The 12911-nt window shown below is 46.2% G+C and overlaps 1 protein-coding gene across 1 annotated transcript; it reads right to left on the bottom strand.

Moving 5' to 3' along the window:
- Positions 1-919: 919 nt before the first annotated feature.
- Positions 920-3124, bottom strand: LOC6730561 (carboxylesterase 1E). Its single transcript, XM_002077704.4, has 2 exons — positions 2189-3124; positions 920-2122 (listed from the first exon to the last, which is right to left on the bottom strand). The coding sequence occupies exons 1-2, from the start codon at positions 3089-3091 to the stop codon at positions 989-991; spliced, it is 2037 nt and encodes a 678-aa protein (XP_002077740.1). The 5' UTR covers positions 3092-3124; the 3' UTR covers positions 920-988.
- Between the last annotated feature and the right edge of the window lie 9787 nt (positions 3125-12911).

Below are 12911 nucleotides of genomic sequence, written 5' to 3'. Positions count from 1 at the left end.
TTTAAACTCTTTCTTTCCTAGTCATTGAAATGTAATTCTAAAAAATTCTTGAAGAATCATCATCTCCCTTCCTCAGTGGCTTCAAAAGACAGTCAGCCCCAACTGCTCTTTCATCTGAGTGGATAATGATTCAAATTCATGAAATTAGTTTTAATAATATTAATAATATCGTCACTTGGCAGCAAAACCCCACCGTGGAGTGGGCAATGGAGCTGGCCGGGAACAAGGCTGGAACTCCAACGCCATAAGCCGGCTTTGGTTTCGGCTTTCGACTTTGGCTCTGGCTTGGCTTTGGCATTTTTGGTCATAGTTCAACGCTTGCCGGGAATTTGCACAAAGGCGTCAAGGCAACTCGGATCTCCTGCCCCCATTCCCAGCCAGCCCATTCCCCATCCTCGTCGGCTGGGGCTTATGCCCATTGTTTGCACTGTTGCCAGTGCCAACCATCATCAACATTATGCAGAAGGCTCCCGGGCTAAGATCTGGCCACAAGTTATAAAACTGCCTGGTGGCCCCAACTTCCATCCAGCCACCAGCTGCTCCCTCCTCCGCACCCGCCCATCCATTCATCTAACAAATTTCTCTCTCTTTGTTTAAATTTTGCGCGCCGGAAATTTGCTTATCGCCGCTTTTCAGTTGTGGCTCTGGATGCCATGGGTGTCGTTTCAGGGGTCGGTGTTTTTGGAGGGGCCAACCAAAGTCAATAGGAAGATTAGTGCGGCAGGCATTGAGCCGGCACAGAGCTCTGCTAATTGAGCGACCAGTCATGGCTACAGCTTAAATCAATAGAACCAGCCGGATTTATCCAATCTGCACTCGAAATGAAAGGGAAACCTTACGAGCGCTTATGCGGCAGATAAATAAATGATTAGCCTTGCACTCTGGACAAGTTGTCTGACTAGTGCGTCATGCATATAGATTATGGATTACAATATTCTCGTTTATTATTCCTTAAGTACACAACAATGTGATAGAGGTAACACTATACCTATAGAATTCCAAGACCGAGACCACCACCACCAGGTTTTATGCCCCGATTACCACCTCCTCCATTGCCACCCAATCCCAATTTGCTGCCCACTCCTCCCAGGGTGCCTCCCACTCCTCCCAGGGTTCCTCCCAATCCGCCTCCTAGGTTTCCAAGTTGGCCTAGCAAATTACCCAATCCCGCACAGCTGGTGGAACTCAGAGGTGATAGTGAAGCGCCCAGAACGGACAATTCGCAGAAGCGGAAATCATTGGAGGTCTCCAGTTTGGTGTCTATCTTGATAAAAGGCGTGGCTTTTCCCGTGACACTCTGGAAAATGGAACCCTTTCCGCCCTCTTCCTTGTCCTTATTGGCAAACTTGACCAACAGATCGATGAGGTTGTTGCGCACTTTGAGATCCTCGGCGCTGGTCAAACGAGTCTCCTCCATGGGATTCCCGAATATGTCATTTGCATCGAACATGTAGCCGATCTCATCACCATGACCCACCGTTTCCGGCTTATCGTTGGCTGTTTCCGAAACAATGGGCAGACCCTTCAGGAAGTTTATTCCCTTCGACTTGGTGCCATTGTACTCGAAGCTATACATAAAGGCTGGAGCTAGCTTGGACCAAACCTGGGTGGTCAGAACAGCCGGAAGGTTGAACAGCACGTCAGTCGTGGACTCCACCACCTTGGACAGCACTTGATCCACATTCAGCGCCTGCGGCACCTTCCAAACGTCCTGGAGAGTGGGAGTAAGGACACTCGTGAGACCCGGCAGTTCCGGCTTGGCTATCTGACCAGTTAGCTTGTCAATTTTCAGAAAACTCGTCAACTTCTTTAGAGAGTCACTTAGAGATCCGAGGAACTGCTCCGCCGAACCAAAGACCTTTTCTATCGTTTCCACAGTGACGGAATTCGCTGTCTCGTGTTTGGTGACGCCAGTGAGCAGGGGAATCCCTGAGAAGTTACTGCTCTTCAGCTGCTGCTCCGGTTCTCCAACTATCAAGCTGGGCAGTGCCCTACCATCGTCCTCGCTTTCGATGTGAGGCTGGAAGCCCACGTTTCCAGTTAGTCCTTTGACCAGGGCACGTCCTGCCAAACGCTCCGTTTGAACTTTATCATCGTTTTTGATTATTTCCTCAGCACTTTTCTATAAGTAATAGACAACAAATTTGTATCTTAGTTCCATATAAACATTTATACTATATAAACTTACACTCCTTAAGCAATTGACGATTTCCAGTTCGTTTCCTGTGGGACAGCCATTGATTTTGGCCACTTCCTGGACGCTCTGAACGGGTTCCTTGTCCATGGCATACTGAGAGAGAGCGGTTCCCGACATGGCCACCACTCCGTGAACATCGCCAGCACTCCGCGATGTCGGCGACATCGATAGATACATGGCACTGGCTGCTCCGGATCCGTGGCCTATGGCCTGGACCTGCTTGGGATTGCCTCCGAAGTAGGAGATGTAATCGGTGACCCAACGGAGAGCGGCGGCCAAGTCGAACATGGCCAGGTTGCCATCGAACTGCTTGGTGCCATCCCCCATTATTCCCAGTGATCCCAGGCGATACTGAGGAGCCACCACGATTGCGCCCCTTTGGGCCATGGGCGTGGCATCGTACTGGGCCGCCGATCCATATCGATAGCCACCCGGATGGATCCAAACGAACACTGGCAGCCCCGTGCTCTCATCCGGCATTTGCGGGGTGTAGATGTTCAGCAGCAGGCAATCCTCATCGCCGATAATCCTCTGGGGAAACTGCGGATGCGGCTGTATACAAGGTGGGCCATGCTTGGTGGCATTGAAGTCACCAGCCAGCCTTTTGTACACCGGTCTGGAGTATCTCAGGGGACCAACAGGTGGCTCCGCGTAGTGCATTCCCAGAAACGAGTAGATGCCCGTGCTGGGATTCCGGAATCCCTCCACTCGCGCATCGCGGTCGAAGAGTCTCGCGAAGATCACGGGATCGTCCACGGGCGGCGCCTTCGACTGCTTGCCACCCACTATCCGCTTCACCCGAACGTGCGCATCACCGCCAGACTCGCAGCTGGCCAAGATCACTACCGAAACTAGCAGTACCAACAAAGTGTTCCGCTTCAGCTGAGATTGCATTTCGCCTCGCTCGATTGTCAACTGGGAACTGAGCTCTGGCTGCCACTATAATCGGATCCCCTGCTCAAAAGCGAGGCCGGCTACTTGCTCGGCTTGGCGATAAATAACAGCGGGGAGTAAAATAAAAATAATGAGCATCACAAATGATAAAAAACAAAGCTAAAGCTAACCTTTTGCGGCCGCCTTGTTTGCGTGCTTCCAGTTGGATAAGCTGGATAAGGCCATGTTTGGGGCAGTGTTTGTTTCTCCGGCATTCTAATCACGTACTCCATGCCAGTTATAGTTCACTGAGTCACTCCGAATCTGGAATTAGCCGGGGGATTTGCGGTCAACTTTTCAGCGAGCAAGCACATTGTAAAGCTATGTGTATCCCAAAAGTATTCAAGTATTGAATGCATGAACTTTCATCTTTATTTCCGTACCAAGGCATCCGAATACCATGATACCCTACCTTCTTAGTAACTACACATCAATCCAATAACCTGTTTGCAACTAAGGTTTTATTTCTTCTTACCAAGAATTCAACTTTGCTTATTTCCATGATTGATGCCTCTGATCATCTCTTGATTTGTTTAAAGGCAATTAATCAGAGACAATTTGCTGAATTACTTTATTATTGTGCTAGCAACGTGAGATTTCTTGACAGAATAAACGCCCCATCCCTCCATAAAATTTCTTAATAACTAACTGGTCAGATTGGTTTTCCCATCGCATTGATGCTTCCGATGTTCGCTGAAATTCAATTGCATGAGCGAAATAATAATGAGACTTTAAAGCCGCCAGCGGTCATTGTCTGTAAATGCGACTTTTGGGTGATGGGCGAGGGGGCAGCGGTTGGCCATATGAGTCCATAGTGCCACATTTTACAGCTGTGCGGCATTATCTTTTGCCAGATGAATTATGTTCTCCAGCATATTTACAGCCAAACAGAGGAAGCGGAGGGCGCAGGCCGGATGCCAACAAATATCATGACGCAAACGCATGTTGAGATTTCAAGTTTCTTGACCCATCCCCCAGTGCCGCCAAGTCGAACCAGGACCCGGATTCGTCTGGGGATTAGGCCGGAGTGCCGAGTCCGACGGAGCGGCACGCGCTGCCCCAACTGGAAGAACCTGCCACATGAATCTCAATGCTGCTGTCCAGCCAGGCGGCCACGTACGACGCTTGATTTGTCCCAGTCTCGGTTCCAGATCTCTCTCCTCAAAACCCCTGCTACCCATTAGCTCCACTCATTTAAGCACTGAGAGAAAACTAACTTTAAAATGTCTTCTAATAAGTTATAAAATGACTCTTTCTCCGATGGGGTAGTAAAACTCGCTGCACAAGGGGACTTTAAACCAAAATCGAACTAAACTTTCTCTCAGTGCACTGCCAACCGACTTGGCTCTTTCATGTGTCGCAGACAATGGCCAAATGACATTTAAAGTTACGACAATATAATTAAGTATACTTCTGGGAGTTGACGCCAGGCGAGGTCGAAGGAACAGGAGCCCTTGGCCAGGCCAAGAATAATTATATATGTATGAGGAGCGGCAGCTCCAGGACCTTCGGATCCCTGCCTGATTGCCTCGAGAGGCGTGCAACACTCTTGCAGCACGCAAACTTTGGCCAGATGCAAAGAAGGGATTCCGGAGCCGGAGCCACTTTCCAACTGGCTGGCACGCCTCAGCGTTTAACGAGATTAATCTTTCTGGCCGACTATCTAGGGCTATCTCAATCCCAACTGTCCCTGCCAGATAGAAGTGCTTAAAAAGTTATTAATCTTCGGGCCATCGAGTAAATATTTTGCCTTTAATTGAGTTTAAATGCACCATCAAAGTGATTTGCATAAAGTTGACATTGTTCTAGGGGTGAAGTGAAACGGGTTTTGATTTACTGCCTACATTGTAAAGAGTAAAGTGAAGGATATAAAGTGCTTTTCCATTTCAGGATATATATTTTTCAGGATATATATGGATGGGCGCGAATAGATATGGGTTAGAAAAGATAACTTAGAGTTATTTCCTCGAACCCATAGACTCACAAACTCAATAGCTATGTATTTTCATATTTATTAATATCAAACATTTCATTCGATCATTACTCTTCAGGTCTCGAAGTATTAATTATCTTTCTTATCATTTATCCGACCGAACACGTTTCGCCAGCCTAATTTATCTTAATTTTTTTCGTTGCTTTGCGTTGTGTGCTGCACGCAACGCAACTAGGATTTTCCAGCTGCCCCGGTTTTCTCAGCTCCCCCTTTCCATCAACCAGCGAATGTGCGTGTGCCACGCCCATAAGTGCGTGGGAGGCGTTCGTGGAAATTAGCGGCAGCTTCCCAGCTGCTGCTGATGCGATTTTGATGTGCAAAATATTAATTATAAAACAATAATTGAATTGTGCTCTTGCTCTTGGCAGCTGAGTGAACGTCGAAAGGTGAGCGATTTTCCTCGCCCCCCATTTTCCTCACACACACATCCACACACACACACACGCGAAAAGTTCATTATGCTAGACCGATTTTTCTTTGGCATCTGGCGGTGTTTGTCGGAGGAAAACAAATTAGTTGGCCATGATTGCAGTTTAATAGGATAGCACGGCGTTCCATAAGTGGAATTTATCAGGTGGCTAAGCTGGGGATTTAGTTCGAGGGAAAAGAAATTAATTGCTTTCATAATCATTTAGCTATGCGTATGGAAAGTTGTTGAAGATTAATAACTACCAGCTTCGCATCATGAAAAATATGTAAACCAAATAATAGTTCGATCGATAATGCTCATACCTTTTAAAGAACAATCCCACTTATCGCTCACCACTTTTCCCATTTGAATAAACATTTTTTGCAACTGCGTAAAATCTTTAAATTATTTCCCGAACAACTTTGCAACTCGCAAATGTTTTTGTCCCCAGTCAACTATAAAAAGGCACAGGAGCGTAAATAATACAACAAGAATATATGCACATAATAATAAATAAATATGAAAATATTGCATCAAATGGGCGACCCACTCTGCTTACAAAGAAAACAATACGATGCGGAAGGCCATGGAAAAAAGGGCAGAATCGAAAACAAAACAAAGTTAAACCCAATACATTAATGGTATTTGCATTTGTACTGATTTTATTTGGTTTTTATTGAATTGATAAAATCACAACGGCCAGGCGAGTCCTCGAGTCCTCGTCCTTGCGCTCTCTCCCCCTTTTTCCCCCATCCAACTGCCAATTTGATATTCCGATTGCAATTTATGTGCGCCCCCAGCACACACACACACCTACACACTTACACATTCGCATACACACTCGCACAAGCGGCTTACATGTGGGGAGCTTCACTGTGATTCTTTCCCCCAATCCACTCCAATCCGGCCCACATCAATTGAAGCTTTGTGTTTAAACATCTGCAATATGCTGCGTGTTCCGGGTAGCTGAAAACACGGGAAGGGTCGAAATGTTTCGGGATCAGACTGCAGTCGCTCCTCGAATGGTTCGATGGGGTTTTCCGGGGCTTGGGGACTCCTCCTGGCTGGGATTGCTGGGCGTTCGTGTGTGCTCCCCTGACTTACAGTTGTGCGTCTCTGTGAGCTGCAGTCGTGAGTCCACCCAAATAAACTAACTTTAGTCACATAATCCGAAGTCTTCTTCTACTGCCTACTTAGGCACTTTCAATACCTAACAAAAATACAGTTTTGTAATAATATTTAAAATACTCCCCAAAGCACGCTTCGCTCACGATTCCATCGCCAGGATGCTTGTGCCATGCGAAACGCGTGTTTATTTGGCACCACAAATGCGTTTCCTCTCCTGCGGATGCGAGTGGGTTAGGGTGGTTGGCTTGGGTGGTTCAGCTCGGATCGGTTGGGTTTTGGGTTGGTTTGGCTCGGTTTGGTTTGGTTTGGTTTGGTTTGGACTGTGGCAGCAACGTCAGCAGCGCTGCGGTTGTCGCTTAATGGAATTCCGTTCTTGCATTAAATGTGACACACAGAGAAGCTGCCAATCGGAATGCCACCCACCCACAGGAAGAACCAGCCACCCAACCACCCACCTATCCACCCATCCACCTATCCACCCAATAGACAGTGACAGTTGCCGTTAGCAGTCGCAGTTAACTGTTGCGAGTTGTCCTGCGGTTTGGCTTGTTTAAGTGTTAAATTAACGTTTTAACAGTTTCGATTATTCCGCCAGTTAATTTTTAATGTTTTCCGCTCGAAACCGAAAAAAATTGGCCGCCCGCCAGGACATACATTTCCTCTGATATCCCAGGGCCATGTACATTTTCATTAGTTTAATTAAAATTTTATTCATCCTCGTGTGTGCGTGGCTGTGTGTCCTTGGAATTTCCTTTGCAGTTTCCTTTTCAAATTGAACCGCAAAAGTTTTTGGGGAGAGCATCCGTGGCAGGACAAAGGATTATTCCACTGGTCGTGTCCTGCGAGCTGCACTCGAGTTTTGGCCTTCCTGCCCGCAAAACTTTTGCCGCACGCATTCATTTCAATTTGCCTTTGTTTTGTCCATCTTCGGCCAGCTTCCCTCTGCTCCTTGCCAGCATGTCCTTCCATGGCCATTGACAGGCTTCAAGCCACACATCGCCCCCTTTACATATCCTTTGTGGCTAGTTTTGTGAGGACGGAAGAGCCGGGGCAAGACTAAAAATAAATGTTGCTCGAACGCATGGCCACAGAAATTATTGCGGTTTCCATCGAACTGCAGAGGGAAAGTCCTTGCCAAAGGACATTAAACATTGATGCCAGCCTTGGCCAAATATGGCAGTGGATAAGAACGGGGGAGTGTAGTGGACGGGGAGAATTATCGCATTAGAACTTGTGGTTGTCGCCATTAAGCCGCTTAAAAGTTTTATAAATCAAAGGGTGGGCTAAGTAATGCTGTTAAATATTAGAAACATCAATTAGAAAACTACCAATCAGACTACTACTTTTATCACATCAAAATCACAATCTGTGCCTTAAACATCACTACAGGACATCATCGTTAAGGACACTGACCCACTCGAAATAAATGTTTCCCATGATGGAATCCGAACGGACCCACCTACCCGCATCACCAGCCTAATTTACTCATTAGACAATGTCGCAGAGAAGAAAAACCTCTGATCCTGAAGGAAAAAATCCGGGATTTGGGGGAAATGTTAAATGGGCGACATTTACACATTCGTTACCCAGGTCCGAGCCCAATTTGCTGACAAACAAATTACACGAAGGATTTGCTGCAAATTACGCGCAATTTTTCTAAACTTTCCATTCAAATCCGGACAAACAGAAGATCCCTTCCAGTTGAGCGTATTTCGGGATGTGTACATATGTCCTGTGAAATCTAATTTAATCAAAGGCCAAACCAGGGCAGGCAGCCATCAAAGGGGGTTCACGACCAGCAAGAATCAATCTCTGCGTTGCAGGCAAGAAATCCCCAAAAGGCAGATTCTTCGTCAGTCAGAAAGCAAAAAAGGACTGAGAGGGCGTGCCCCAACAGGAATTGATTAAAGCGAAAAGGGGGCTGATGTGCGTTCGGCACAATGCAGGCCAGTGTCCTTCGTCCTTTTTTACGCTCCTGATTGTCTGACCGTAACTTGTTTGCTCGCCTTTAATTTCATTTGCGCGCGGCATCTACCAAAGTCCTTTGCCGTCTTCGATTCCCCGTCCTGTGCCAGGACCTCCCCTTCGCTGTTCCTTTCCTAGTCCGCCTTTCATTTACATGCTTGAATTGTCATTGTAGCGTTTAGCCATTTTATTGTCCTGCAGCGGGTGGCTTTCTGTCTGCTCTTCCTGGGGCCGCGCTCCCCTTTTTGCCCAGTGATTTATGCGCATATGCTAAGCGTGGTCGGGGATTCAGTCGAACTTTGGCCCTGGGCCAAGGGTTGTCCCGATAAGAAGGATTTTTCCTTTGATTTGGCAAGGGTTTGACGCCTTTGCCAAAAGAGAAATGGAACTTTAATTTGCCACAGCCGATTGAATTAGGCAAGGATGGCAGAGAAGAAATCACAGATGAGTCCTGCTTAAATGGTGAACCAGGAAATGGTACACTTGCAACTTTAACTTTCTTTGAACAAATTCCATGCACTTAGTCAGCTTCGACAAGTTACAAGTAAAGTAGTTACTTTGGTATCATTTCAAAATAATTGGTATGAATTTATGAGATTTAAGGTCAAAAGGTAATAAATGTTATTGATCTCTGTCATCGGTTTTTTATTGCGTTCCATATTTTACGTCTCTGGTTAAGGATTTTCTACTTCGACTGCAACAGATCCCCCGAAATTCGACTTTTTCAAACACTCCCCAGAGCAGGACAATCAAGCGGAACCCCAAATCGAAGTGTGGGATGGATTTAGGGCTGCGGATGCACATGCAGAGATAGCTTAGCTCCACACACATTAACCATATCTATTAAAAGGGGGTGGGGGCGACTCCGGCGGCAGGCGACAATGGGCGACCCTTCAGACAGGGGATAATAAATGGCGTCGCGACAGTTTCCTTTCCGGGAAGCCACCAGAAAGAAGTGTATGTATCGAGGACTTGCCGTGCTGGGTAGCTAAGAAAGGTTCGTGTCTGGATCTCGTGGGAGTGGCGGATATAGCACCTGGGTCCACTCTCAGAAAGCGGGCACGCCACATAAATTCCAATGGTTCGCTTGCTTTCGGGCTTACAAGTTTGGCAAATTTGTGAAAATTACTTTTTGTTTATTGTGCTGAAAGCAGACGGGAAGGCGTTAAGCTCGGAGCTAAGGCCAAGGAAATGGAGAGTCCTGCAGGAGCAGGACTTGCCCAGCCCCTTAATCTTGGCCATTAACATTGAGTTGTTCTCGCAGCTTTTTTTGTGGCTCCTTTCGTTGTTGTTTTAATAATTTGTTCCTTAAAGCGCCACCTACACATGGCTCATAAGTATCGTTGTGCGTTGTCCTCGTCCTTTTTTTGGGGGTTGCGAACAATTGTTGTTTTCACACCATAATCATAAAAGGTACAAGCATAATTATTATTTTTATGTCCCTGCCACTTATTGTAAAGCAGCAAATTGCCTGACCACACATAAAATTCCGCCCGGGAAGGATCCTGCGTGGGAGTCGTCCTTTATGAAGAGCCAGACAGCATAGACTCCGGCTTTCCGTGGAGTAGTACGTTGTTATAGGAATAGGGACCGGCAAGTTGGCTGGCGAAAATTGTAATTTTGGCCCTGTCCTCGCCGGCTAACTAATGTCCTCGCCCGGCGTTTCCTCCTCTCAGTTAGTGAATATTTATGATTGCCTGCCCGACAGGCCAAGAGGAAGCGGAAGAACACAAGAGCATCCTCCGAACTCTTTCCTTTCCTTTCCATTGTTTCATACTCCTCAGGCTTTATTTTCGGGCAGTTCTCGGTCCTCCTGAGAGGTTTATGGCTCAACTAAATCATAAAGGATATGAATGAGGCAACTATGCTGGCGAATTTATTTTTGTAAGAACGGCGAAGAAGAATCTAATTTTGTGCAAATTAAATGCAGAGATGGTATAAGGTAAGGGTAATTAGTTCAAATATATTTCGAATTTTACATTTAATTAAAGCGGTCTCATAAATTACTGCTCAATGAAATGCCAATAACATCGCGGTTAACATACGCTAACCGTACCGCTCAAAGGATAAATAAACTGCGCACTCTTTTCACCACCAAACCCTTGCCCATCAAGGACAGTTCTTCACCCCACTTGGGGGCTTAGGAAATCATTCAATTGTGCAGGTAAATGGACTGCAAGCGACAGTCCAAGACCTCCGACCCCAGTCAGACCCATAAAAAAGGGTTAAAAAGTCCAGAAATGTTTCACATACAATTGCACAAACATCGCAGCCAAAAAAAGAATATAAAACCCCCTATTGTAGAGAAAGAAAGAAAAGGGGCGAAAAAAAAGAAAGTATCGAGGGTACGCAAAAAAGGTTGCCACGTCGTGGTCAGACTTAATCACTTTTATCCGGACGGGCCTTCGATGATTCGTAATCCTTTTAAATGCCCCTCTCGGGTAGATTTATTAGCTGCACGTGATAGTGGTCTCCTTGGACAGAAAAAATGGCCACGAAAATCATCAAAATCCACGCCCCGAGCTCTTTTAATGCTAATTTATGGACGGGCTGAGTTCGCATGAGGAGCACAACTTATTCATGAGCTGCCTGAAATATGGTTCCATTTAAACCTGCGTATATAAATGTGTGTTTCCTTTGCTGCATTTCGCAAATCGTTGGGGAATTATATACTTTGCTGGGGTGTGCAGCGGCGTCAGCGGAAAAACCATTTTAATTAGTGAAATCCCCATCCCGCCAACTCTACGTATACATAATATTTATTCTGTCGTGGTCGAAATTTCGCTGCTAATTTGAAAGAGCTGGTTGGCGTGGAAATGAAAAAAGTTATAAAGAAAATTCTAAAATTATATATTTTGTATTTTAAAATTATTAAAATTTCCTTCTAGATAAAACAAATATATTTTATACAGTTAAGTTAATGGTTATGCTCTCCTCCGAAATTTTCATTATTACCAAAACCCACCGAATTTCGATAGATAAAAACAGTAAGATGCAAAAAAATCTACCAAAATTATGGCAAAACTTTTCAACAGTTTTTGAACAATAAAAAGCAAATGGCGCTGGATAGAACTTGCCACCGATGTGCCACGCCCCCCGCTCCGTTCGCCCCCCATTTGTGTGTGGAGGGAACCGCACATTAGTAGTTAGTGCAAGCAGGCGGTGTTCTAACTTTTGAATAAATACAATAAGAGGCGGGGTTCTCCCTGGGCGCCACTTTAGACAATGAAGCGTATAATGCTAAATATCGCTCTCCAACCGCATCCAGCTGTCGTCCCTCGTCCTTCGTCCTGCGCGCGTTTATGGTGTCTCTTGCTCGAACTATGCTGAATAATTTTGTGCGCTGCGCGGTTTGGCAACAATTGCTTTCATTACGGAACATTTTTTGTTCGACTGGAGCTGGAGCTGCAGGAGATGGGCAATGGAGCTGGGGAAAGTGGTTGGCTCCACCTTGGGAAACCCCTTGATGTTGTTACATCTACTCCTGCTGCTGCGGTTTCCGGCTCCGGCGTTGTTTGTGCTTGTGTACTTCGTATTTGGTATCCTGCGGCCGCAGATACATTATCCAAAATTTGCATAAAATAAATAAATTAAATATGCCAGACATGCGGTGCGCCGTTGGTCGCCTGGAACAGCCAGAGTTGCTGGCCTGGCCGAATGCACAGAGAGAAAATAGCGATTGATCCTTTAATCAATTAACTTATTTTGTGGACTAAAACTCATACTACTTATATTTAAGGAAATAGTTCCTGAACAAACCTGTAAAAGAAATGTAATTAAATGTCAGCACAATTTTCTTCAGTGTACTAGATACTGCTTCATTTCTCCACTTGGCCGTTCAAAGTTTTCATTTTATTATCACGCAGAACTAGAGAGCGGGTGGCAAAATGGCGAGTACTTTGAGGGGGAGTGTTCCGAGGGGCCAGCCGAGGTACTGGCCCATTGAACAGCTGCAGCATTTTTGAAGTTGTCCAGGAGTCCGGGCCGCTCGCAATCCTGTGCCCGGGAAACGTGGCAAAAAGGCAGCCAGGATGCGCTACGTTGCGTTCGCTTGTCATGCTCCGTTGCGTGATTTTGCCCACCCCTCGTCCGTGCGACAACCACCCACCCGCTCCTTTTGGGCCCCCACCCACTGGGGCGCTTCATGCACGAGTTGTTGTCCTGGCTGCTGCTTTTTGGCATCCGCTGTCTCGTGGAGCACATGGCCGTGCAGAGTCTGCGGCATTAACTTCATGCCGCTTCATTTTGCTGGGCATCTTTTTTCGGACTTTTTTGGAGCTTTGGCT

This window comes from Drosophila simulans, chromosome 2L (genome assembly GCF_016746395.2).
Source record: "Drosophila simulans strain w501 chromosome 2L, Prin_Dsim_3.1, whole genome shotgun sequence".
Classification (NCBI taxonomy): Eukaryota; Metazoa; Arthropoda; class Insecta; order Diptera; family Drosophilidae; genus Drosophila; species Drosophila simulans.
This window is presented reverse-complemented; position numbering and strand designations above follow the sequence as displayed.

Coding starts and splice junctions, on each gene's coding strand:
- LOC6730561 (XM_002077704.4), bottom strand. CDS start 3,091: ATGCAATCTCAGCTGAAGCGGAACACTTTGTTGGTACTGCTAGTTTCG. Junction 2,123..2,188: donor TCGTCAATTGCTTAAGGAGT/GTAAGTTTATAT, acceptor TATTACTTATAG/AAAAGTGCTGAGGAAATAAT.